The sequence below is a fragment of the Sprattus sprattus genome (genome assembly GCF_963457725.1).
Source record: "Sprattus sprattus genome assembly, chromosome: 10".
NCBI lineage: Eukaryota > Metazoa > Chordata > Actinopteri > Clupeiformes > Clupeidae > Sprattus > Sprattus sprattus.
In genome coordinates this window covers 11,339,415-11,365,270 of record NC_137908.1, presented here as the reverse complement: position 1 = coordinate 11,365,270, position 25,856 = coordinate 11,339,415, and the positions used below count along the sequence as shown (strand labels likewise).

At 43.4% G+C, this 25,856-nt stretch overlaps 4 protein-coding genes across 5 annotated transcripts in view; all 4 read left to right on the top strand.

The window, feature by feature from the left end:
* Positions 1 to 12,423, top strand: LOC308371096 (phosphatidate phosphatase LPIN2). The gene is made up of 19 exons (XM_080845884.1): positions 1 to 198; positions 526 to 621; positions 1,022 to 1,236; positions 1,462 to 1,575; positions 1,868 to 1,979; positions 3,437 to 4,205; positions 4,560 to 4,653; positions 5,044 to 5,243; positions 5,544 to 5,637; positions 5,819 to 5,888; positions 6,022 to 6,114; positions 7,619 to 7,689; positions 8,589 to 8,727; positions 9,430 to 9,578; positions 9,773 to 9,859; positions 9,963 to 10,115; positions 10,479 to 10,593; positions 10,731 to 10,834; positions 11,024 to 12,423. Exons 1-19 carry the CDS (start codon positions 7 to 9, stop codon positions 11,166 to 11,168), a joined length of 3,012 nt encoding a protein of 1,003 aa, XP_080702010.1. The 5' UTR covers positions 1 to 6; the 3' UTR covers positions 11,169 to 12,423.
* A 935-nt stretch (positions 12,424 to 13,358) lies between these two features.
* Positions 13,359 to 14,933, top strand: trim107 (tripartite motif containing 107; the record flags this gene model as incomplete). The annotated part of the gene is made up of 1 exon (XM_080846039.1): positions 13,359 to 14,933. One exon carries the CDS (start codon positions 13,359 to 13,361, stop codon positions 14,931 to 14,933), a length of 1,575 nt encoding a protein of 524 aa, XP_080702165.1.
* A 736-nt stretch (positions 14,934 to 15,669) lies between these two features.
* Positions 15,670 to 23,845, top strand: tpra1 (transmembrane protein, adipocyte asscociated 1). Of its 2 annotated transcripts, XM_080845988.1 has the most exons (11): positions 15,670 to 15,793; positions 17,097 to 17,283; positions 18,009 to 18,141; positions 18,350 to 18,436; positions 18,930 to 19,002; positions 19,320 to 19,399; positions 19,529 to 19,639; positions 19,760 to 19,820; positions 21,118 to 21,220; positions 21,648 to 21,728; positions 22,155 to 23,845. In XM_080845988.1, the coding sequence occupies exons 2-11, from the start codon at positions 17,111 to 17,113 to the stop codon at positions 22,390 to 22,392; spliced, it is 1,140 nt and encodes a 379-aa protein (XP_080702114.1). In that variant the 5' UTR covers positions 15,670 to 15,793; positions 17,097 to 17,110; the 3' UTR covers positions 22,393 to 23,845. The 2 variants fall into 2 exon arrangements, with proteins under 2 accessions (XP_080702114.1, XP_080702115.1); XM_080845989.1 differs by lacking the exon at positions 21,648 to 21,728.
* Positions 23,846 to 24,735: 890 nt separating this feature from the next.
* Positions 24,736 to 25,856, top strand: part of LOC308370981 (MICOS complex subunit mic25a-like) — a 42,862-nt gene continuing 41,741 nt past the window's right edge. Inside the window, exon 1 of the mRNA XM_080845744.1 lies at positions 24,736 to 24,961. Within this exon, the coding sequence (XP_080701870.1) occupies positions 24,878 to 24,961 (84 nt within the window). The 5' untranslated portion in view covers positions 24,736 to 24,877. The remainder of the gene's footprint in view (positions 24,962 to 25,856) is intronic.

The window sequence follows — 25,856 nt, the reverse complement described above, 5'->3', positions numbered from 1 at the left end:
CAGACCATGAACTACGTGGGCCAGCTGGCGGAGACGGTGTTCGTGACGGTGAAGGAGCTGTACCGCGGCCTCAACCCGGCCACGCTTACCGGTGGGATCGATGTCATCGTGGTGCGCCAGCCTGATGGCAGCTTCCAGTGCTCACCCTTCCACGTGCGTTTTGGCAAGCTGGGGGTACTGCGCTCCAAGGAGAAAGTGGTACGAGTCTCCTTATTCGAGGAAGTCTTGCTTTAGTGTGTTGATTGGTATTTATAAATAACTAACAATAATTGGTACTTTAATAATTCATAAATAATTAACCATGTATGTGTTTAATTTGCTTAAACAATTGCACATTATTGTGTTTGTAAGAAGAACAATTTGAAATAGCTCAGAAGAAGTTTAGAAGCAAACTGAAAAGTCTGCTGGTGAAGGAGTATTGCCACCTTCCATAGGCTTCCAGCATCTTTAAATAGAATTTCATGGTAAATGTTTTCTCATGTACTTCCGTAGCCCCCATTATTAACTTGTCCTGTTGCCATGCAGGTGGATATTGAGATCAATGGCGAGCCGGTGGACTTGCACATGAAGCTGGGGGACAATGGGGAAGCCTTCTTTGTGGAGGAGAATGAGGACCTGGAGGTAGGGAGCAGGCGGAGAACACATCCCTGTTTGTCTGCGATATCTCACACTGTGTCTTAACTGCAAGCAATGCGTGCGCGTGACGATGACAAATTTTAATCAACGAGGCTGTCCTAAATGGCAGCGAGCATCAAATAGCGATGTCTTGTGACACAGCATTTTTGGCCCAAACATTGACAAATGCCTCTTTTTTTTGACTTGACGTGGGGCCTCTCTCGCCGAAGAATCAAAAGTGTCAGGAAGTTCCATTGTAGACAGCAACAGTGAGGTTACTTGCAGTTAGGACAAAGCCTCATCGCTCAGAAGATGTTGCCACATTACCACCCCTTGTGTTCTTTCCTCTTCCACTCGCCTCTTTAACACGCCTTCTCTTCTTTGGTTGTCTCCCATCATCCTCCAGGCCAGGGTACCAGCCCACCTCTGCACCTCACCAATCCCCATGAAGCTTGTGGAGGGCTTGGACGAGACTGCCGAACCCCCGGGGTCTGGGGTGGCCCCTGGCTCTCGGCGCAAGAAACGCCGACGGAAACGCGCTCGCTCAGACCGCAGAGACGACGATGACAGCTCCTCCTCCGAGCCCCCCGAACAGGAAGAGGAGTCAGCCCTCCTTGCAAGGTCAGAGGTCATTTTGATTATACACTAGATCTAGCTGCTCTTTGCTCCTAAATTAAAGTAAAGATGGTGTTTATGCTTGCACCCTTGGTACCGTTTTTGGTTGCCAATTCTCTGCTTGTGTTTTCAGAAACACTGATGCTAGATCAGTGATATGTGTCATCCACTCCCTGGGTCGGTTTTTGCCAGTTTTGTTTTAATCCTCCTGTTCGATCTCTGTTTGAACAGTAAGTCTGTGTACTTCTCCGTCTCCGAAGATACTTTTGAAGATCTGTCCGCTTGTCCATCTCAGTCGTGGGACGTCCACCATCACTCAGATGGGGAAGTGTCCCCAAACGAGAGGTAAGGAAGAGGAAATGTCTTCATTCATGATTAATCCATTGCATGCACAACACAATGATTTACCATTTTAAAAACTGCAGCTGTTCCCGAGAACTTGCATATGAGCTCAACACTGGACGTTCAGCGGCAAATAAATTAGATATGATTAGAGGGAGAAATGTTGACTTTTGCAAGTTAAATAGAGAGGCAGAGACAGGGTGCATTCTGCTTTTTGTCGCTCTACTTACTGACTAAATGTGTGTATGCAGTCATCCTGATTCTGAGTACAAAATTATTTTGTTGGTCTCCGCAGCGCTGTGTTCAACAGTCGGCCCTCTTCCCCCAAGAGTGACTCAGAGCTGCTGGTCAAGCCTCAGGAGTCTGTGGGGCCGCAGATGCAATGGATCTGGGGGGGCTTCCCACAGGTATCTTACACACACACATCCACACACACACACTCACTCACAAACTCAGGCACGGCCCCTAACAGCGGAGTGTAAAGACCCAGGTTGTAGTTACAAGATGAGAATCAGTGATGGATCATGGTGGACCCTCACCTCATGTTTCCTCTCCTTGCATTTCTCTTTCTTTTCTTTCCTCTCCTCCACTATCTTCTCTCCTCCTCGTTTTTTCCTCTCCACCTATTTGATCCTCCATTATAAAGGGAAAGACAGTTTATCCAGCAGTATAAACATCTAGGTACAGTCCTTCATTGCAGGGGCGGAGTGGGACACAAAAATCCACCGGGACAATTCTGACTGCACCGGCCCACCACCGGCCCATAACGTGCCCACAACGTGCCCACAACTGGCCCAACCCGCATCCTCTCCACCTCCCATATATCAACTACAGAAACAAACGGGCGGCTTTTGATCATTATTGTTAGATTTATAGTTGATGTGTGGGTGACAGACATGACATTGACAGTGTATTTGTATATACTTATGGAAATACGGAACAAATCGCGTCCCGTATTGGCTCAAATGTTATGCTAATTCGCAACAATGTGTCATGTCAACTCACTCGCACCTAGTTGACGGCTGGTTGAATAAATCCGTAATTCTTGTACATTTTGATGCACTTTCCTCCAGCATCCGCCTCTTTTTCAGTCTGGCCTTTTTGCCCCCTCCTTTCTCCTTTCTCTTATGTCCCTCCATCAGGCCCGCTTCACCTGCTATCTCTCCCTGATAGCCGCTAATTTATCTCCCTAGGTTCACTTGATAAAGGCAGAACGATACGCATTTCCCATGATGCTTTGCACCGACTATTCTACATTCAACAAAAAAAAAAATGAATTAAATCGCTGGCCAATTTATATTTGTGGTCATGAAAGTAATGGAGCGTCTGAATAAAAAGAATTACATCAATATAGGAGGCTAAACAAAAATCAGAAGGTTGGATTGATGGGAGTGAGTTTGACACACACCATAGGTGTGATGTACAAAGACAAATAGTGCTATAAATACTGGTTGGACTGCTTAATTTTGTAACTCTCGGAGAATTTAGAGATTTTCCCGGGACCAGGATTTGACGTATATTCAAATGGGCCGCTCATGAATTTGATGCGACGGCTGCGAAGGCCGGCCTGCAGGCTGGTTCTCGAGAGATTATTGGCCTACCGGCCGACCGGGAAAAATCCCGGTGCTCCCGATGGCCACTCCGCCCCTGCTTCATTGTAAAAAGACATATGGGAGGATGTTGATACAAGATCTCAAATGTATAAGGGTGGAAGTATTCAGCTCTAGTCACCCCTTTTGACTAGTTTTAGTTGACCACATCTGACCAAAATCACTACCAAATGACAAATATAGGCAAATATATTTTATATACAGTATGTTTTATATATAATTTCAGTCTTGTCTTCTCTTGTATCCTCTCCTAGGTATGCCAGTCTGAAAGGTCTTCAGCAGACCCCCGGCGCACCCCGACATCCCCAATCACTCCCTCCGAAAGCTCCCACTTCCGAACCATCCACCGGCAGGACTCCTTTGACCTGGACTTCTCAGACAACGCCGCCACCTCCTTCGTGCCTGTTACTGTGGTGAGACCCAGGCCCAGGACACCCCTAACGGACTCCTACTCCCCCGGGTCCTTCCCATTCGTCACCCACTCCACCCCGAGCCAAGCTCCGGAAACCCCACTGTGCCTCGTGCCTACGCCAGCCCAGGTGGAGACACTACCGCCCGGGGAAACGCAGCACTTCCAGCACCCCCAGCCTGGTACAGAGTCACTGGAGGCCGCAATTGACTCGGAGAGCTTTACACACGCTGAGAACAACACTGCAGTGTCTTCAGCAAACACACAACATTCCTCTGCCACATTGAGCAGCTCCAGCTGTTCCAGCTCAGGCCAGACAGACCTCATGCCGAGCCCAGATGTCGCAACAGACCCGACCAGTGGATCCCCAGAGCCGGCAGACCTGGACACTGCAGAGGGAATCGGCTCTCGTGAGGTAGACAGTGGGATAGAGCGCAGTGCCGAGGGACTGGAAGAGGACGACCAGAGGGAGGAGAGTGTCAGATCGCAGGCCAATCAGGATGCAGACTGTTCTGGACAGAGAGAGACTAGTGAAGATTTGGACCAATCAGAGGAGCGTTCCGGCTCTGCAGAGCCTCCCTCCAAATCAGCAGATGGAAAGGACAAGAGGAAAGGTTGGTCACAGGAGTTAGTAGAAGAAAAGATGGTTTCCTTATTGTATTTTTTTTTGCACACTGATTCTTTATTGTATGTTTTTATTCTAGGAGTTGAAATTAAACCAGGTTTAACATAATCCATGTCCGGGAAATTATCCCTGATCTCTTGATAGTTACAATATATATTGATATTAATTTACTTGAGAAGCAGTTTCATCTAAAAGCAGCCACCCACAAACCAAACATTCATGTACTGTATTTGTTACCTGCGTTTGTTCAGTTTGATACTGAGCTGCAATTGTTTACAAGCTTTATAAACTATGAACAGATCATATGTAAAGAAATGAGTGATCTCCCCCTGCCTTGGCATAGGAAAGCGCAGTCAGCACCTGGGACCCTCCGATATCTACCTGGATGATCTCACGAAGCTGGACCCTGAGGTGGCGGCTCTCTACTTCCCCAGGAGGTGAGAAATCTAGCACCTTTCGGTAGCACACTTGAACTCCTGAAAGGAAAAGTATTCACATTCTGTATTGATGAGCTCTCACAGGATGTATCCTCTTATGATATAAGCAGAGTTTTGTGACTACTGTCTTATGGGCTGTCGAGCAAAGGGCATCTTTTCATTTTGCTGTGTGATTCTCCACCAGCCCTTCTCCTTCGGGTGTTATTGTCCACTTTCTTGAGGCTTAGATGAGAAAACTATTTTTACTCTACTCATGGTCAGGAGTAATGAGCTTTTCAATAATCATAGGATTCAGAGAGTTGTTGAAATGCAACATGAGACTGTGACTGAGCTAAGTGCTGCCATACTGGCCTCTCATCCCCTCTCATTCCTTTGCTCTCCTCCACACAGTGAGACTGAGTCAGCCTCCAGGCCAGATGCTGACCAGTCGGGAAACCAGTCCCCCCAGTCGGGGAACCAGTCCCCCCAGTCGCTTGGCAGTGCCAACATGGACAGTGGCTCAGACTACCTGTCTGACGCTCCCGCTGACACCTTGGACGTCACCTTGTCTCTGTGTGGGAGAAACGGAGGCAACAGCCAGATCAACAAAGGTAACCCCTTGGGAGGAGAGAGGAGGAATTCATGGAGGGGGTGAAGTAGTACATTAAGTAACTGAATGGAACGTGTGGGTAAGAGAGGCAGTCAAGAGCGAGCGATCAAACATTTATACATTTATTAATACATAGAGTTAAATCATCTGTACACCTCCTGTCTCCATCACCTTAAATGGGATATAAAGGTATTTCAAGTCCTGGATACAGGGTTTCTTCAAAAACCAGCATGTTTCAGACAGTAGTATCACATATATGACCGACCATAATTCAAGAGGGACTCATTTCTCTTCCCCACAGAGAAGTTCATGGAGCACATTGTCACTTTTCAGCATTTTGTGAGCAACCCAGGAATCATAGATGATCCAAACCTTGTCATCTGCATCAACAACAAGTGAGCTCACAATCAGAACAGATTGTAAGACCGCTCTATTTGGTTATTAATGGCATACAATGAGTGCAGTATGAGAAAATGGAGACTCTACACACACACACACACACCGAGATACATACACACACACACAGACACACACACACAAAAACATTTTAATAACATGATGGGTGTCATTCTGCAGGTACTATAACTGGGCTGTGGCAGCTCCTATGGTGTTGTCCATGCAAGCCTTCCAGAGGAATCTTCCAAAGGTGGGCCTTTTATGTGTTTATAAAATCATAAACATATCCTTCTCTTATCTGCTGAAATCTCACACCTGAGTTGCCTGGAATGTTGTGTTTACCGGAGTGTCGTGACCTTAATGCTAACGGTGGGGTTTTTCAGAGCACCATCGAGCAGCTGGTGAAAGATAAGATGCCAAAGAAGTCTGGCCTGTGGTGGTTCTCCTGGAGGAGGAAGGACATGGACACCGGCCAGGTACACAGACGGATGGAGGCAGCCTGTGCTGCGGGCCACCTTGCCTGTGTGTGTGTGTGTGTGTGTGTGCTGTGTGTGTTTGTGTGTGTGTGTGTGTGTGTGTGTGTGTGTGTGTGTGCACAATGTGTGTGTGCGTGCTGTGTGTGTCTTTGTACGCAGTGTGTGTTTGTGTGCGCAGTGTGTGTGTGTGTGTGTGTGTGTGTGTGTGTGTGTGTGTGCGCAGTGTGTGTGTGCGCAGTGTGTGTGTGTGTGTGTTTGCGCAGTGTGTGTGTGTGTGTGTGTGTTTGGTGGGGGGGGGGGGGGTGGCTTCTGCGGTCATCTCCCATGTTATTTTGATAATGCAAATCTGACATTTGTCAAGTCAAGTCAAGTCAAGTCTTTTATTGGCAGATGCACAGAACAACAGAGTCGGTATGGGCACTGAAATTCTTAGGACAGGACACCGTACCACACTACAATAACATAACAAGACATAACATAACATATAAGTACTCCACATGATATAACATAACATCACATAACTTAACAATAAGTACTAAACATAAGATATACCTATGAAAGACAAAATAGTAGACCTAGATAAACAATAAATATACAATATAGGTACTAAACATAAATACACATACTAAACAGATACACATGTCTTACACTTACTGCTAGAGCTATACTGAACATATAATACACATAATAGCCTAAACTAACCTAGGACCTATACTAACCATGAAACACAGAGACGCTTCATGTATGTGGGTAGTGCAATATTGCAAGTGTAGTGCAAACAGCAGTGAAAGTGAGCCTGTGTAAAGTAAAGTGGCGAGTGTGAGGTGGCAAGTGTAAAGTGACGAGAGTGCATTATTGTCCATTTAGAAGTCTGATGGCCTTAGGATAGAAACTGTTCTCCAGTCTGCGGGTGCGAGACCGGATACTTCCGTACCGCCTACCAGTGGCAGCAGGGTGAACAGTCTGAAGGATGGGTGATGACAGTCTTTTAGGATCATGCCAGCTCTTCGGAGGCATCTTGTGTGGTAGATGGCCTGAAGGGATGGGAGTTTCCTACTGATGATGAACTGAGCGGATCTGACCACACTGCGTAGAGCCTTTCCATGGCTGTGCAGCTCCCGCACCACACTGAGATGCTACCAGGATGCTTTCTATTGTGCAACTGTAGAAATTGGTGAGGAGTCTCCTCAGGAAGAAGAGGCGTTTCCGGGCAGCTTTGACCACCTTGTCAGTGTGGGTAGACCAGGTGAGATCGTTGCTGATGTTAACCCAGAGGAACTTGAAGCAGCTGACCTTTTCCACTTCAGATCCGTTGATGTGAAGCGGTATATGCTCCACCCCTTGCCGCTTCCTAAAGTCCACAAAGATGATATTTAGTTTCACTCCCCATTAACTTTCTCGCTCTCTCTCTTTCTTTCTCTCGGTCTCTTTTTTTCTCTCTTTCTCTTTCTATCTCCATTTCTCTCTCTACCCCCCCACCCTCCTCTCATGTTGTCTGTGGCAGGCCGGGTTAAAGCAAGAACAGCAAGCACAGACTGAATCAACAGACCCTCTGACCGGTCCCTCAACTCCAAAGTGAGTGTGGATGTACTCAAGTTTTTTACATTTCATGTCATTTGTAGTGTGTAAAGTATATAAATGATATTATGAACCGAAATCATATGAATATGAGGGTATATATAAATATACAGTGGCTTGCAAAAGTATTCAACCCCCCTGAAAATCATTATCATTTACCCATAAATCCTACTTGGGTAAAAGTATTGGCAGCAAAATGTAGTTAAAATATTAAAGTAAAAGTAATGGTTTGGTCCCTCTGACTGATATAATATTATCAGTATCGGCTGAAGATGGAGCAATTTAAATTATTTTAGATAGATTTTATATACAGAGACACCAGATAAAGCTGAGGGGTCATGAGATGATTAATTGGAGAGGGAAGAAGGGGAAAAGAAAGTTTTAATACACAAATCTGTTTTCAGCCTTTGGTCTTTTTGATCGTACCTGTCAAGTTAACATGACTGAAATGTGAGGGGTACTCTACCAGGTACTAATGTATAGGGGGTGAATACTTAGGCAAGCAGAATATTTTTGTTCTTAAATTATTTATTTAGCCTTCAGAAATGTACTACAGCGTTAATGTGACCCAATGACAATACTGATTGGGAAAATTATGTATAATATACTTCCGCAAACCACTGTATAAAGTGTGTCGTATGTAAAGTAAATAAATTATAATATGAACGGGAATTTAAACCTGAAAAGGAAGTTGTTTAAAATTAAAAATTAAAAACTTAGATGCTGGGAATGACCCCCATTCCCCAGGGCTGAGGCTGTTACTCTTGGAGCCACCCCTAAACGTGGATGTGGAGTAAACCCTCCAGTTTTAATGTTTGCCATGTGGCTATGAGACCCCTCCTGAAACCTATGACAGTGTAGTGTCTAACTCCCTGAGTCGTCCTGTCATTCCCCAGGCAGCACTCTGAGGAGCAGTCCCCTGTTGAGAGGCCGTCTGGGACCAGCGGGACGCCCACTCCATCTGACACCCTGAGCACAGAGCAGTGCATCAGCCAGATGTACCGCAAGTCCCTCCGCCTCACCACAGAGCAGATAGTAAGTACCTCATCACACGACTGACCACATTGGACCACATCCAATACTTCAGTCCTTACACTGGCTCTCAGGAAGCCCTACCACTAAATATATGGGAAAGTTTCAAAATACCTCTCAGATGGGTTTCAGCAGTACACACCTGCTAGATCTATCGGATCACTGAAGAGAAATCTGTTGATAATTCCTACTGTCAGAACTAAACATGGTGAAGCAGCCTTTACCTGTTTCGCTGCTCAGTTCTGGAACCGACTTGCTGAAGACATCAAAGCTGCTCCAACTGTAGCCAGTTTCAAATCTAGACTTAAAACCCAACTCTTCTCAGATGCTTTTTGATTTTTTAGCGCCACTTTTTTTCTATTCTTTAAGCTGATCTGACGTGTTCCCCCTTTTTAAAAATGTTTTTAAGCACTTTGCCTTTTTTATTCTTTTATTTTCTATGTTCTTTATCATTTGTAAAGCGTTTTGAATTACCATCATCTATGAATTGTGCTATAGAAATTAACTCGCCTTGCCTTACATGACCCACAAACCCCTGTCATAAATAATGACGGCGCTTTGAACAGCAAGGAATACAAATTCTAAACGTTCTCTCACCCAGCCTTTAGGGTATGAGAGGCTGGAGATGCGATTGCCGGTGGGATGTGAACGTGACATTGTCTAGTTTCCCTGAAACACTTCTGAAAAGTTGGTGTTATTTTTTAGGGGCGTCTGAACCTGAGGGAGGGGGCCAATAAGGTGGTCTTCAGCGTGACCACTCAGTACCAGGGCACCTGCCGCTGTGAGGCTGCCATCTATCTGTGGCACTGGGACGACAGGGTCATCATCTCAGACATCGATGGAACTATCACAAAGTGAGTTGACGTGTCTATACCACATTTGCAAATCATTTTCTTCTTACTACTTAAACGTGTGCTTGAAAGTAGTGGAAGTGGGTCCCAATGTGATCGATGGCTGTTTTTTTTTTATCTCTTAAGAGTTTGCTATTGACCTAGTTTAACAAAAATATCTAACATTAAACCTTGTGTGGTACCTGCTCCTCTTTAAGGTCTGATGCCCTTGGGCACATTTTGCCTCAGCTTGGCAAAGACTGGACTCATCATGGAATAGCTAAACTCTACCACAAAATCCACAAGTAAGAGCCATCACTATGTAATGCTTGAAGCCAGTTCAAATCCACAGACCTGCCGAATATCAACACTGTATGCGGTAGTCATGTGCCTGGTCTTCTCCTGTAGGAACGGCTATAGGTTTCTGTACTGCTCTGCCAGGGCTATCGGCATGGCAGCCATCACTAAAGGCTACCTGCAGTGGGTGAACGATGGAGGAGTTGTCCTTCCAAAGGGGCCGGTTCTATTAGCTCCCAGCAGCCTCTTTTCTGCTCTACACAGGTACATGTGCGCAGGCAAACACACACACACACACACACACACACACACACACACACACACACACATATTGACATACACGATTGGTGCTGTATGTTGCTTGTGTTGTGAAAATATAATAAATAATCTCGATCGACACAACAATGACAGAATTCTAAAAGAATGATGAATAGATATGGAATCATATTATAAGTGTTTTCCTGTGCATTGGACACATCTTGACCCGTGTTTTAAGACATATATTGTATCTGTTTGTATTTTTCTGGCCAGTATGAACATAAACAAATGCAAAGATATAAATACTAAAGGGATGTGCACAGTAATAATGCTCTTCTAATGATCTTATGTGTTTGTTCTGCTTCTTAGAGAAGTGATCGAGAAGAAGCCAGAGGTGTTTAAGATCGCTTGTCTTAATGACATCAGGGACCTCTTCAATCCACACCGGCAGCCTTTCTATGCAGCCTTCGGCAACAGAACCAATGTGAGTCCTCGTCTGGTTTTTATTAAGAAACACACTTAATGACTTATTACCTGTTTCCAGCCAACTTTCAATTGTATGGGGTTGTTGATCTCTCTGTGTGTGTGTGTGTGTGTGTGTGTGTGTGTCATTCTGTGCAGGATGCGTATGCATATAAGGAAGTAGGAGTACCAGAGACTCGTATCTTCACTGTAAATCCAAAGGGAGAGCTCATTCGGGAGAAGAGCAAAGGCAACATTTCCTCGTAAGTGACCACTAAAGCAAAAGCATGAACAACAACCTCTCAGCTCTTACATTTGGTCATTGCTTCATTTCCATCTAGTGTGTCCTCCCTCTTCATCCCTGTGTGTGTGCGTGTGTGCGTGTGTGGACGTGGACGTGTGCATATAAATATACATACTGTATGTGTCAAATTATATTTTATTTTCCTTAGGTATGCTCATCTGAGTGAGCTGGTGGAACATGTTTTCCCGGTCATCTGCAAAGGCCAGACGTCCGTCAGCTTCCACTGCCCAGAGTACAGCCACTTCACTTACTGGAGGGAGCCTCTACCTCCTGTGGACCTGGACTCAGTTTAGACCTATCCACTCTCGTCACTCCTCCCTAATGTCCAGCTCAATCCTGTCTCTTTGTGGACTGCTGTCTTCGTCTTCCCAGTTGCCTTCAACAAAACTGCTAGAAATTACCACTCAAGTGATCCTGTGACTGCCTTACCATGGGACAAACTGGGGTTTACTTGTATTAATTTTATAAGAAATGGATTTCACGGTTTTTATATATATTTTTACTTCTAGAATTCCTTTGTCAGTCCTCCAGAGACAATGCATAAATACATGAGATTTGATTTTAACACTTTGTTAGGGACAGACACATCCCAACATGCCTTAGACATTTCAACAGGGTGGTTCTTATTTGCACCTCAGAAGAAGTTATGATGCCTTTCATTCTGCAAGGCTTTACTTTCGCTTTTGCCATTACCCAGTTATTGTAATATGTTAAAGCATCTCCCTGGACAAAAAAAGAACTGTCTTTAAGGACAATTTCAATCATATGCTAACGTAGTCTTCGTGAATGTAATACTAAAATAATATTGTCTGTTTGTGGTCTCGTGAACAAGCAAGAATGTGTTCCCATGTATTTATGTTTTTATGTGGTTTCAAGTGAGGAAGGTGGTTATTTATTTTTAGGTGTAAATGGTTGCTGACTTGAACTTAAAAACTTGGACCAAAAGGGCTTTCTAATTGACAAGCTTTTCCACTTTAAATAGTGACTGTAAATAGTGGTAGGAGACCGTAGAACATGGCATTGGATCATAGCTTTGGCCTACTCCGACAATATCCTTTCAATATGGTGATATTGTGTGTGTGTGTGTGTGTGTGTGTGTGTGTGTGTGTGTGTGTGTTTATTCATTTCAATCCCACTGACCAGATCCTCTCAAAACACTAAAAGCTGCCCATGTAAAAATGTTCAGTTACCAAATAACAATAAGCTTAGTCTCTACCTTCACTCTCACTCTCACTCTCATATGAAAAGGTAGCAATGTTGGGTGGTGATGACCCTGGAGACAGCTTCACGCAATGTGAAAGGGAGCTGGACGTTCTCTAAGCTAACATTTCTCAGCCAGGGCAGTACATCAACTCCAAACATGATCAATATTCTTATGGTTTTTAATGTCCCCATTGTCATTATGTGTGTGGAAACTCAATCAGGACAGGTTTGCTTGACAGGGTTTGGACTGGAACTGACCCAGAAAAAGTGTGTGTGTGTGTCTGTGTGTGTTGAAACACATTCCAATGTGGAAATGGAGATCTCTGTTACTGCTCAGTGTCACTGAGTCAATGACTGTCTATTTACCTTTTTAAAATTATTATCTTATTTTGAAAATAATAAATGGTGATTGTAAAGGCAGATGTGGAGCGTGTACTTTGCATAAGTGTGTAGGTGTGCGATTGGACTAGTATGTTAATACAAAACAAATATGCCAAACCCTCACTTACATGTTTTGTATGTTTTCGCTTGTTAGAATGTGAGCATCTCATGTCAAAACAAATCATGTTTTACTGAAAGTAATACATTCAGCAGTTACAACCTGTAGCTCGTCTAGTAAGGTAATCATGTTGCAGCTGTGTCGTAATGAAGCAACTCCCTTTAAAACACGGCAATGAGGTTTTTATTGATTTATGAGGAGGAGACCAACCTGAGGGACGAGGAAGTGAACGGCCAACGGACGAGAAACCTTTGGACACAAGAGTGAGAAAAGAAAAGTAATGTTCAGCTTTTTCTTTATTTGTTCTTTTGAGTTCGTTTGATATATTTAAAATTAATTTATGCTTGTTAATGAATGTTAAAGCTTTCTTTGTCAGAACACATGACGCAATTTAACGATATTTGCAGAATGGTCACGCTTGCTGGGAAAACGAAACTCAAAATTTCAGTTGCGGATTGACCGTAAAACGGATTGACATGATATAGTTTTATCAATTCAGAATACATATACAAATGCCACTTATATGCCCACACACTTACACATCACATATTGTTGAAAGTGGGTGATATGACCTTTATGCTATGACAAACTAAGCTCTTTGTTTCTCTGTAATAGATTAAGGACTACACTAATAACATGTTTTGAACTACAAGAGCAGACCTGGGTGTTCTGTAAACCAGACCATGTGGCAGCGTCAGTTATTAAACTTGTGGATCTATTATTCTCTGTTGTTTTTCTATTCCTTCCACAGACCTCTTTGTAGACGGTGCCAAAATACACCATGTCCTGCGACGAGGTTAAGAGCTCTTTAGAATTGGCATTAAGTTGTCCAGTTTGCCAGTGTGTTCTCTCTGAACCAGTTACCCTACTCTGTGGACACACATTTTGTGGGGCCTGTCTAGAGGGGGCCATGACTTCTACAAACCGTGAGAGTGGCTGGCACTATTGCCCCGAGTGCAACGAGAGGTTCCAGGGCCTTGGAACCGAACCAAAGAACCTCACGCTTTGCAGAATCGTAAAAAGCTACAAAGACACCATTGGGAGTCAAAAGGGCCCAGCTAATTCTTTACAAAGAAACCAGAAGCCAAAGGGTGGTAAGGAACCGGACATTCAGACTGGTGAGTGTTGCACAAGATACCCTGACTTTGCTTCCACCAAGACCAATGAGGACCAAAAAAATTCTTCTACATCAATCTTTTACATCAATTTGGGAGCAGAACTGGACACCCAGTCAGCTTGTCTCTCAGGTGACCCTGCTTTGAAAAGAGAAACTGATGAAGGCAGGATCAGGCTGTCTGGATTGGCAAAAGATCTCCAGGTCAAGCTTGCCACTGCAGAGGCCCTGTTACGAAGAGAGACTGAGAAACAGGCAGAGGTAGGAGCTGTTTACACTGACCTCCGGGAAAAAGTCACTGGATTGCTTCAAAAGATGACAGACATGATCCTGAAGTACAGCATGACTGGAACAGAGCTGATTGAGGCCCGACTTCAGGCCAGACAGGAGGCCATTGACAGGCATGTCAAACATGTCTCCGACCTCTTCTCTCAGTTAAAGCAGGCACAACTTCAAGGTGATGCGCTTCTAGAGGAGCAAGATGAAGCCATGTTCAGTCAAGGTCTCTTGACAATTGAACCTCTGATCATAAGGCTTATGGGAGTTCCTTTGGAAGGAACAGCGAACAGTGCAGAGGACACCCACCCAAACATGGCAGGATCTTGTGGAAAGCTGGAGCGGCAGAATGCTCAGCTCCGGGTAGAACTCAATTCAGTGCAAAGAGCATTGCGAAACCTCCTGAACCCGTCAGAGGTGACTTTTGACCCAGACACAGCCCACCCTAGCTTCGTTCTCTCTGAAGACCTGAAGACTGTGACGTTCAGCACCACCACCAAACGAGCATATCCCTCACATGCTAAAAGGTTTAGCAGTTTCCTACAGATCCTGAGTTCCCAGTCGTTTGGGGAGTCGTTTGGGATGGCTGGCGGGGAGCATTGTTGGGAGCTGGAGATGGAGAACTGCCAGTGGGTGGTGGGGGTGTGTTATGAAGGGTTGCCCCGTAGTGGACTGGCCAGTGCCCTGGAGAGCAGCCCTAGCTGCTGGTGCCTAATGTATTGTGATAACCTGCTGAGGGTATATGAGCAGACACGGGCCACACAGCTGAAACGCACCCCCTCTCTGCGCAGAGTTCAGATTCGCGTCAGCTTTAAGAATCAATCTGTGTCATTTTATACTGTCAGTAATATTGATGCTACGAAGACGCACCTACATACTTCTGAAGTTGCCTTTACTGAACCTGTGCACTTGGCTATCAGAATGATGTCGGGTCAACCAAAGGCACGCATTACTGTGTGTTGTTAACCCACATGCTGTCATTTATTATTGCTATTTTATTGAAACACCTAAAGTGGTCCGGGTTTATATTGTCTTTTATTTCAAATTAGAGGACCTATTTAAATTAATCAAAATGTTATGTAAATGTCTGTGATGTAAACTGAGTTTGAAGGCTATGTATGCAGACTTTACAATTATATAATAAAACATTCAAATACCACTGACCAGTTCTTTGTACCATGTTTGGTGGGAGGGTGTGGAGGGAATAGATGGAGATTATAGATGTCCTTAGAAGCCATGATATAATGCTATTAAATTATATAATAGTATAGCTATTTATGGTACATTTAGTGAAGTAGTAAAATACAGTTTGTGTAATTTGTTGTCTGCATCAGCAATGAAAATAAAGGGCCCATGACGTTCTTGGTCTTTTGAAACAACTTGTCTGACAAAGGCTATCCGTTATAGCCTACGACTACCATGATGCTTTGCAATTAAGGGACGCTGCTGCGCCACTTTAGGCCATTTGACGAAAAATGCGAATGTTATTGTTGTAAATATGTAAGTATTTTTTATTGTGGTACACGTTTTGAGTATGTGATTTGATACATCGATTTCCCCAAGAGTTAAAATATGGTATTATTCGTGCGTTAGACCCACACGGCAGGCTATAATGTTGTAAAAGGTAGGCGGTGCCTGGATATTTCTCTGTGGGCAGTCAGGTGACTTGGGAATTTATCGGGCTATTATACACTGCTGGGTCGTTGTTTTGTTTTGTCCATTTCTGCTGTAAACAGCGGAACAGAAACAAGAAACTGCTATGTCGCATGCGTTTACATCGGCTGTCATAGCTGCGGAAAATACTTGCTCCTGAATTAAATCACAAGGTAAGGGCCGTTTAGTCCAATAAACTGAACGGTAAAAGACACATTGGTTTTAAGGATAACAGGCTAATGCTAGTGTGTTTCAGACTTCGGTGTATACACCAAACTCGGGTTGATTTTGCTACCCAGCTAGAAAGATGGCTAGTCCACATTAGCAGTGTATGAATAGCTTGTCAAATAGTAACGTAAATAAAGCCAAACGCAAGTATGACTATACACTGATTAAAATGTTTACTACCACATTACCACTTTACAATATTTGTTAGCTGGATGGCTAACTGAACCTTGCCGATTACTTGTAACAAGCGAGAACTAACATATGCCTAACGGTAATGTTGTAGTAACGTTAATATTTGCAATTGTTGTAAAACGGCTTGAGTAATTTCAATTGTTATATAAATAAAATTGATTTGATGGGGGTATTAGAGCTAGCTAGCATGACGTGAAGGTTAATAAGTGTACATGATAAACCAAGGACTTCAATGCTACTATTAATGCATGTGCAGCTAGTTTTGCAGTAAGATAACGCCAGCAAGTATAGATAATAATTTGTTTAGGGGTAATAATAAGTAACATGTTATGAACCTCACCAACTAGCTCACGTTGAATAATATCGATTCGCGGTTGGCTAACTTTTGATTATGTAACGTCACCACGTCAAGCTAGCAAGCCACTCGTCGTCATTTAGTCGAAGTTGACAGCTAACATTAGTTAAAACCCACTATCATTATGCTGGTCGTTAAAGCCCTTCTCTGGTCGTAATTACTGATCCGTCGGTGCTCCTCGCCTCTGTGAACGGCGCTGAATTCACGGCTATGTTTTTGCTGACATTTCATGTGTTTTGTACACCGCATTAGGCAATACGTGTCTAGTTCTGCGAAATGTCCTCGTTTAACGACAGCTAAAGACAAACAAAAAGTTGTCAATGAGTATGAGGAAGTGCCACGAGTGTGTACCTTATTCTCTGTGAATCTTTGTACAAAATAAATATATAGGCCTGACACTCCCGTTCAAGGTGCCGTTTGCAAATGCCTCTGTAACTAAATGCTCGTGCATGCATTCTCATGCGTAGTTTGTAAAATAAATTAATAATTTTGGACAAAAAAATAGTCTTTTTTTTTTTTTGAATGACAAACTACACGCCAAAGCTTAGTTCAAATGATGAATGTGTCTGAGTTGTAAATACATTTGAAGTTGTGGTCTGTGTCTCTGTTTAACTCAAGACAAAGTTTCTATGCTTAAGCACGTAGGTCTAGCAGTGAGGCCTTTTACTGTTGTATTTACCATGATGACCTCTTCTGTCAAGGCTTTGAGTGAATTATGCTGGACATTGGCGCAGAGGTGGTGAGATTTGCCGTGTATGGCAATTTCACAGTGATCCCTACACCTGAAAACACCTCTGTGGCTCCCACCTGGCCCCCATCGACGGAGACGAACGTCACCAAACCACATAGGTGCCTTCAGGTCCTTTATGAAGACATCGGCGACTCTAGGTAAACTTAACATGGACTATTACTGCATTCAAAGTAAGCGTGTGTGTGTGTGTGTGTGTGTGTGTGTGTGTGTGACTGTGTGTGTGTGTGTGTGTGTGTGTGTGTGTGTGTTTACTGGCAACTAAGAAAATCCAGAGAGTTGTTAGACCTTTGGACTATTCTGTCACTCATAATACCATAGTATGTGCATCAAGTCCTAATGCTTCTTGGTACCAGCGCAGCCAGTACTTGCTAACAACATTAGAGTGCTACAACTAATGTACAATCAACTGAGTTGTGTTGATGGGAAATTTGTGGTAGTCTCTGTTCCCCCATTTTGACTTCCCCTTTTTAGTAATTTCCCAGGTCGTTACTTAACAGCTGACCTAATACAGGGTGTATTTTTGTGTGTAATTACTATGTCACTAACTGACCTTCTTGTCGAAAGAGGTCTGGATATTAAGTTTTCTTTTGTTGAATTATATTTTATCTGTATTAATTGAAAAGAAATAACTGAAGCATTAATGCGCACCATTCCAGGACATAAACTACTGACCATTTACTGTTTCAAGTCGATGTTAATAGTTCAACAGAATCGTTTAAATTTAACAATGTTGGCATCGTCATTGTACTCCATTATGAATGAAGGTAGAACAGCAGTATTGCAATATTTTTGATTAAATGCCATTATTAACCCCTGTGGAGACATGAAAAGAATAGACATTTACCCCTGTTTTTCTGTGCAGAGTGCGCTTCTGGGACCTGTTGCTTCTGGTACCTAATGTGGCCTTTTTCATGTTCCTGCTCTGGAAGCTGCCATCGGCACGTGCCAAGATCCGCCTAACTTCCAGTCCCATCTTCATCACCTTCTACATACTGGTGAGTTCCTGTCCAGCGGTGTACTCAGCCTCATACTGTTATTACAAACTGGCATCATAGTAAGCTCTTTTGCATATTTGATGTAGATACTACAGACCACAAGTTAAGACCATATTAAAGATTTTATTGGTTGAGTATATTTTTTAACAATCACAAACCATTTCAGTACAAGGTCCTTTTCTAATGTATTTTAATTCTCATCTCCTAGGTATTTGTGGTAGCAGCAGTTGGCATCACCCGTGCAATAGTGTCAATGACTGTAAGTGCATCCAGTGCTGCCACCATCATAGACAAGGTAAGCATTAGGTTTGAAACGGCACTGTTTAGATGGTCAAAGTGAGAACCCTGTCGAAGTGCTGACTGACTTCTCTGGGGGTTGAATTAGCTGACTCTTGACTTAGAATGTTGTTTTCGCAATGCTGATGCAGAACTTTTTAGAATTTTCGTTTAATAAATGCATCACATGTTATGTCTCAGTCTAGAAGGGAGTGACTCACCCACTTGTCATCCTGTTGAAAACATCTGTGACATGATTCCACATGTCTGCTGAGCAATCAATGCTGGCCTGAATTTGGACAAGCATTACACAGCTCTTAACTGCAGAATGAGTCATTGGAAGATTGTCATGCTTTTGGGAAATGTCATTTAGAGCATGTTTAAGTCACTGCACAGAGATGTAGAATGTGGTGGATGAAGAACCAAGGCAGCAATCCATACATGCTCCAGTGCGGATGTGTTGAAATAAGCTGCTCTATCAGTAAATTGTTCTTTTCTGTGTCCTCTCACAGGTGCTGTGGGAGATAACGCGTTTTTTCCTCCTGACAATAGAGCTCAGTGTTATCATATTAGGACTGGCATTTGGTAGGCCTTGAGTTTTACATTGAGAATTGAATGTTAGTTTTAAGGTTTATTTTGAGCTTGAAGTGGTCTGAATTCTGTGTTTTATATTATATTTTGAGAGAGAGAGAGTGTGTGCGTGCGTGTGCGTGCGTGTGTGTGTGTGTGTTTTGTGTGTGTATATATATATATATATATATATATATATATATAAAATATTATATTTTATTTTTCTATATGTAATAATTTGGATTCTAATATGAAAGCAAACTGTTTCTGAAATGCTACCATGCTAAGAGCTTATTATTTACCTTCAATGGTTCTGTTGCGCTTGCTTCCAGGTCATCTTGAGAGTAAATCCAGTATCAAACGTGTGTTGGCCATTACTGCAGTGCTGGCGCTGGGTTACTCCATCACACAGGTAAAGCCAGACATTCAGACTAGGTCTCTGATCCTCCATATTGCTACATTTCCATGGCGTCAGTAACCATGTTGGTGTCAAAGTATGAAAAACATAACATCACGAGTTATGTTACTTGTTGGCCCTCAGGGGACTCTGGAGATTCTTTACCCAGATGAACATCTCTCTGCTGAAGATTTTAACATATATGGCCACGGAGGGCGCCACTTTTGGTTGGCCAGCTCCTGTTTCTTCTTCCTGGTAATTATCCAATGCAGTTTAAGCAAACACTGAGTAGTTTTACACTACTAATGCAGTGGACTGTATATGCTGGGTGAATGCCCCCCTTTTTTATTTTTGCTTATATTTTTTGTGCCTTAGGTTTATTCTCTAATAGTCATCCTTCCCAAAACCTCGATCAGGGAGAGGATATACTTGCCATGTGAGTATGCGTGTGAAATTTTAAGATTTGTATGTTTAGGCTTTTATTTGGACAGGACAGTGAAGTGTTATGGCAGGAAGCGAGGTGGGGGTGAGGACTGGGAAATGACATCAGGCCAGACTTGAACCTGTGTCCCCGTGGGCAACGAAGCCCGTAAATGCGGGGACTTATCGGCTTGCGCCACCGTGCCCTCCTCGTGTGAAATATCTTAACCACGAGCTGTGCAGACAGTTTTGCAAAATCAGAATCAGAATCAGAATCAGAAACAGATTTATTGTCACGTAGGTATGCGCCTACTTGAAATTTTTTCTGGTGCATAGGTGCATACAGTAAACATAAAAACATAAAAACACAAAACATACACACACAATAAGTAAGTACTACTACATAACATAACATAAAAACATAGGAGCACACTAAGTACTAGACATAACATAAGTACTACAGAACACAGTATGTAAACAGATGTATATATAAATAGAGTGTATATAAAGAAGTGAAGTAAGGGGTAAAATGCAAAAGAAAGCAGTGCAGGTGAGCAAAAGTGAATGTGCAATGTAAAGGAGTGAAATGAGATGTGAGTTAACATAACTCAGATTTGGGGAGTGGGGGAGGGGCAAGAGTCCAAGACAGGTGGGGGACCCGGGCCTTGTTGATGAGACCAGCAGCAGTAGGGAAAAAACTGTTTTTGTGGCGTGAGGTTTTGGTCCTGATGGACCGCAGCCTCCTGCCGGAGGGGAGAACCTCGAAGAGTTTATGACCCGGGTGGGAGGGATCGGCCGCAATCTTACCTGCCCGCCTCAGGGTCCTAGAGGCAAACAGGTCCTGTAGAGATGGCAGATTGCAGCCAATCACCTTCTCAGCAGTGCGGATGATACGCTGCAGTCTGCCCTTGTCGTTGGCAGTGGCAGCAGCGTACCAGGTGGTAATGGAGGAGGAGAGGATGGACTCGATGATGCAGGTGTAGAAGTGCACCATCACTGTCTTTGGCAGGTTGAACTTCCTCAGCTGCCGCAGGAAGTACATCCTCTGTTTTGCTTTTTTGGTGAGGGAGCTGATGTTCAGCTCCCACTTGAGGTCCTGGGAGATGATGGAAAATCAGGATCTTGACTTATCTGTTGGCTGAGATCTCATTCCTTTCCCATCCCCCCTCATTTGTTCTCCCCTCTGTGACCCGTGGATGTTTTTTCTACCCATAAATTCAAGTCAGTCCAGATTTATTTTGAAAGAATTATTTCCCCCAACAGACTTCACCCTCAAATATCCTCATCTTCCTCTCTGTCTTTCTCCCTTCCAGCCAAGAAGAGCTTCTATGTGTACGCTGGCATCTTGGCTGCCCTTAACCTGGTCCAGGGCCTTGGCAGCGCGCTGCTTTGTGCAGACATCATTGAAGGCCTCTGGTAAGACCACCAGTTCTACCTGCCGTGGACGCTGGCTAGCTTTCTCTTTAGGCCTTTGTGCAGCTCTGTAGCTCCTGATTTTGTTGACTGAATAACTCACATTGGTCAACTGCCACCATGCATGCATGTTGTATTTATAATTGTTCCTCATATATCTAAGATAAGACTTAGGGAGTAGTGGACCTTGAAATGTTTGTGTTTATATTTATGAGCAGCAGGTCCATAGCTCAGCTAAACTTTCTCAGTAAAAAAAAAAAAACTTTTACCTTCACTTTTAACCTGAGGCCCTACAGCTCAATATGACAAGCTTGGCCGTCTCCTTCTCCGTCCGGTGTCGTCTGTTCTTGTTTTGCTGCTATAAATCAGGTCATGTCTTATTAAAACCTTATTGGATTCTGTCTCTTTTTTCTTCCTTTTTTATGGGCAGCTGTGTTGACGTGACCACATTCCTCTACTTCTCCATGTTCGCTCCCCTTATCTATGTGACATTCCTCAAAGGCTTCTTCGGGTACGTAGAGAGCGCGACAGCCTGCCTCCCGCAGACATTACTATTCCCAGCCTGTCAGCAGATTGGGCTGGTAATAAATGGAGGGATATTGGATGGGAGCGAGATCATAGCTCATCGCTCTGGCATTAGCTACACATCTGTCTTCGCCCTGAAACAAGACTCATGTCTGCAGAGGCAAAGCTTGCAAATGAAAAGCCAGCATCTCTTGATCTCTGACATTTGGAATTTGTTTTTAGTGTCATTTCAATTCTTATGACACATTTTTAACAATCCATTTCAATTTAAGAAAAGTCTAGCTATATTTGGTGTCTCATTTCATATAAATTACCTAACTGAATATAATAAAATGTGCATCTCCGATTGAGGTCTGATAGTCTGTCTTAATTTAGTTTGTGCTTAATAAATCTCCTTCCTGTCTGCCCTCAGCTCCGAACCCAAGATCCTCTTCTCCTACAAGTCTCAGATCGACGAGCCTGACGACACGGACGTGCACCTGCCCCACACCTCGGCGGGGATGAGCCGCAAGGACCTGGACCACAGCTCCTTCTCCAGCACCCAGATCGACGGCTCCGGGTCCTACCTGGACGACGTGGCATCAGGACCGTACGGCGTGGGCAGCATCAACAGCATCGACAGTGACCGCTGGAGGGCGATCAACGCCTGAGAAGGAGAGCGGATGACGGACACGAAAGAGACAGGCAGAGGAAGGGTGGAGAGAAAAAGGAGAGCTAGCAGGAAGGAGGGAGGGAGGGAACAGAGAGGACTGGGCAGCATAGCACAGGCAGGAAGAAGGGAGAGAAAAAAGGAGCACCGGTGGAGAGGCAGAAGCAGGGGAGGAGAAAGGACAGAAGTATGCGTGGTGCTCGAGGGGAACAATTATTTGGCAGTCTGCCCTCCCTCCAGTGTATTTCTGTAGTATTGAGAGCTGCAGTGATAAATACCAAACCAAGAGGCTGATTGTGATTGACGTCCACTACTACCTAAAGTATTGCTTGCACCCTTTTTTTTGGTTTGTAGATGTGCGTATGCACATTTTCTTTTCCCAAGCACAGGCAAGCTGAGATTTTATTTTTTTCAGCATAGTTCAATTTTTATCCGATGTCGCGTTCGTACTACCTGTTTGTTTGTTTGTTTGTTCGTTAGGTTGTTCACGATGGGATGTCTTTGGTCTCCAACTGCGGCTGCCTCTTGACTGTAGACTGCTAGGAGTCATGTTGTGTTCTGTCTTTCGTCCGGCCATGTTATGGTAATCAGAGGGACCATTCCCAGTATGATGTTGCACACTGAAACTGAGACACACTTACACACACACACACCCATACTCTTGCCTAAATCCATACCCGTAGCGTCGATGCTCAAATCTCTGCAGCTAGTATGCTAGCATGGTCTCTTGCTTGCTTATGATAGAGTCAAGATCCCAGAAATAACCCATACTGCTGAGAAATAATTCTCCCAGAAACAATAATGTCAGTTCACACACCAGTGTTAAATCGCCTGTACAGTAACTATTCACTGATCCTGAGACACAGTTCCCTTTTTCTCAGAATTAAGCCTGAACATCTGACTTGTAGTATTTAGATTTTTGCCAACCAGTGCTACAGTTTCAACTGCACAGTGGAAGGGACTGTTGGTTCAGCTACTCCCTGTATTTAGAATACAGTATAGTTCTGGGTCGAATGCTGAAGCTTGAGCCCTCTTTCACCCTTCAGACCAGAGAGCCCGCTCCTGCCCTAATGAAGGGAGTGATGCTCTAAACCCTCCAATGGAGTAAGGAACAGGTGATGTCAGACTCCAGGATGGACTCTTGTCATGTGGAATGCTTGCGTGTCTAGGCTTTTAAATTCCAAATATTTATTTATTCTAGTGATCTTGTCTTTTATTTCTAAGCCAACAGCGAGAATCACATTGTCACCGCTTCTCTTATGTCTCTTTAACCTTGCCATCAGCTCAGATGTTTGCTCTGCTAATAACACCCTCTTAATTTTATATTTAATGTATCTCAAATGTTTTATTCAGTTGTTTCACTTGACACAGAAAAAAGAAAGGGGTATTTTTGTGACCAAATAATGTATATATTTTGAATGTTGTGGGTGAAACATCTGTTGTTGTTTTTTCATTCATAAAATAGGTTTTCCCAAGATGTGTTTGGGGGGAAACAAATATTGTGGTGTTTAATTTTTACATTTACATTTAGTCATTTAGCAGACACTTTTGTCCAAAGCAACGTACAAGGGAGCGATTCGTTATTCTGACTAAGGATTGTGCTATCCAATGCCATTTAGGAGACTTTGTCTTGGGGTGCAGGTGATGCAATTTACTCTGGGGCATTTGTTTCCCATTCCAAGATTTACAATATTGCATTTACTACCAGTATTTCACCTTAGATGGCCTTTTATCTAGGCATTCTTTATTCTGCAGTTTCTTTTGCCTACTTAATGTTTTCGTTCAATCTAATATGACAATGTTAGAGGTATGTGCTAAGGTCGGCTACCTAACTGCAGAATTGTGTAGAAGTAGGCTCAAAAGATACATTTAGTAAACTTGCTGGATATGATTACCGTCAAGATAAGTCTGTTAGACAGTAAATTACGAAAGCATTAGTTTATGGTAAATTGAATATGACACAGTTTTAATATTCAGGTATTTGTAATATTTTCAACTAACAGAGAATGAGTTTCAGGAATATGAATTGAAGAGTTTATTTATTTTTGGAGAGGCCACGATCTCTACTGGTAGTTGATGGTACTGCATAGTTTTCTTTTTTAATTCACTGATGCTTATCCGTATGGCGGAAAAGAAACGTTTTGAGCTTCCTGTTCTTTCCCAAGCGCACTTGTCTTGTATAAATGCTGTCTAATTTAAAAAATAATAAGCAAAGATCTGGAAGATTGAAGACTGTAAGGAAGACTACAGTTCCCAGGTTTCTCTGTGAGCATGTGATTACACATACAATTCAATTGGGTTTCTATTATTTTATCAGCCTATACGCGTCGAGTATACTGTCCCGTACTGAAAAGTGACCTTATCAGAGTTGACCGCCGAATAGCACTCAGCGAGACGGTCGCTCTGACTGAAAGACTTTAATTTAAATTTCAAGCAGACAGCACTATTTCACTGAGGCAGCTTATTTGCTCTACATATCAACGGACATGGGAGGCAGGGAAAGCACGACAAGGAAGGTGTCATTCGGTCTGGACGAAGAAGAAAAAGTGACAGTACTGCAAGGAGTCAAGGTAACGTTAATAAACCCTCAAGCTGCTTTAAAAAGACTTGAGTGTGGAACGAACTTCTAATGACTCGTGACTCGTAAGATACATTTTGTATTCACCCTATATGGAATTATTAAGGGAAGTAACTGTTATTCCAGTTGAGTTAATTTAAATGATAATGAAAATGAGACGTCTGTTGCCAGACTAGCATGCTAATAATGTCAGTGTCCTCAAATGAACTGGTAGGGAACACTTCTACCCGCTACGCGGCGATATACGCCCAAGTGACGTGTTGTAGCATATAAGCAGTACACCAGGCCTAATCAAAAGCCATGTTGAAATATCAGTCGCCGAAATGAATCAATTAATGCATAATGTGTATGTTCGTGATTGTGTAGAAATTCGTGGTTTCATTCCTGGCCGGATAGTAGCCTAGGTCACATGCTGTGTAGGAATGTTAATCTTCAAGTGTAGGCCCATTGGAAAACCACAGGCAGCAAGGTCATGAGTGAAATGGGCTACATGTGACACAAGGCATGTCTGTCAACATCATTGAGGGTACACTAGCTTTGGATTTTAAATATTTAAGAGTAAAGTTTAGTCTATCACGTGACTGGTCATAGGCTTGTCCTTTTAGGTAAACTCTTCCCAGTAGTTTGTCACATCTTTCCACGTAAAGGATTATTACGAATTTGATCAATTAACAGTAGTTCACTTGTAATTAAATAGTCCAGCTTCAAACGTCTTCGCAGCTTTCGAGCCGGTGGGATGATGGGTTTGGCTGCCCTTACATTCCATCACTGCCAGACTCCCTGTCCCCACTCGACCCTCAGACACAAGTGGTGACTGGGTCAGATGTAGATAGTATGGTTATGTGAAGTGCAGATAGGATACACTACACAGGACGTGCGGTTTGTTA

Coding starts and splice junctions, on each gene's coding strand:
- tpra1 (XM_080845988.1), top strand. CDS start 17,111: ATGCTGGACATTGGCGCAGAGGTGGTGAGATTTGCCGTGTATGGCAAT. Junction 17,284..18,008: donor GAAGACATCGGCGACTCTAG/GTAAACTTAACA, acceptor TTTTCTGTGCAG/AGTGCGCTTCTGGGACCTGT. Junction 19,640..19,759: donor GCTCCTGTTTCTTCTTCCTG/GTAATTATCCAA, acceptor TTTGTGCCTTAG/GTTTATTCTCTAATAGTCAT.
- LOC308371096 (XM_080845884.1), top strand. CDS start 7: ATGAACTACGTGGGCCAGCTGGCGGAGACGGTGTTCGTGACGGTGAAG. Junction 5,889..6,021: donor TCCAGAGGAATCTTCCAAAG/GTGGGCCTTTTA, acceptor GGGGTTTTTCAG/AGCACCATCGAGCAGCTGGT. Junction 10,116..10,478: donor CTCTTTTCTGCTCTACACAG/GTACATGTGCGC, acceptor TCTGCTTCTTAG/AGAAGTGATCGAGAAGAAGC.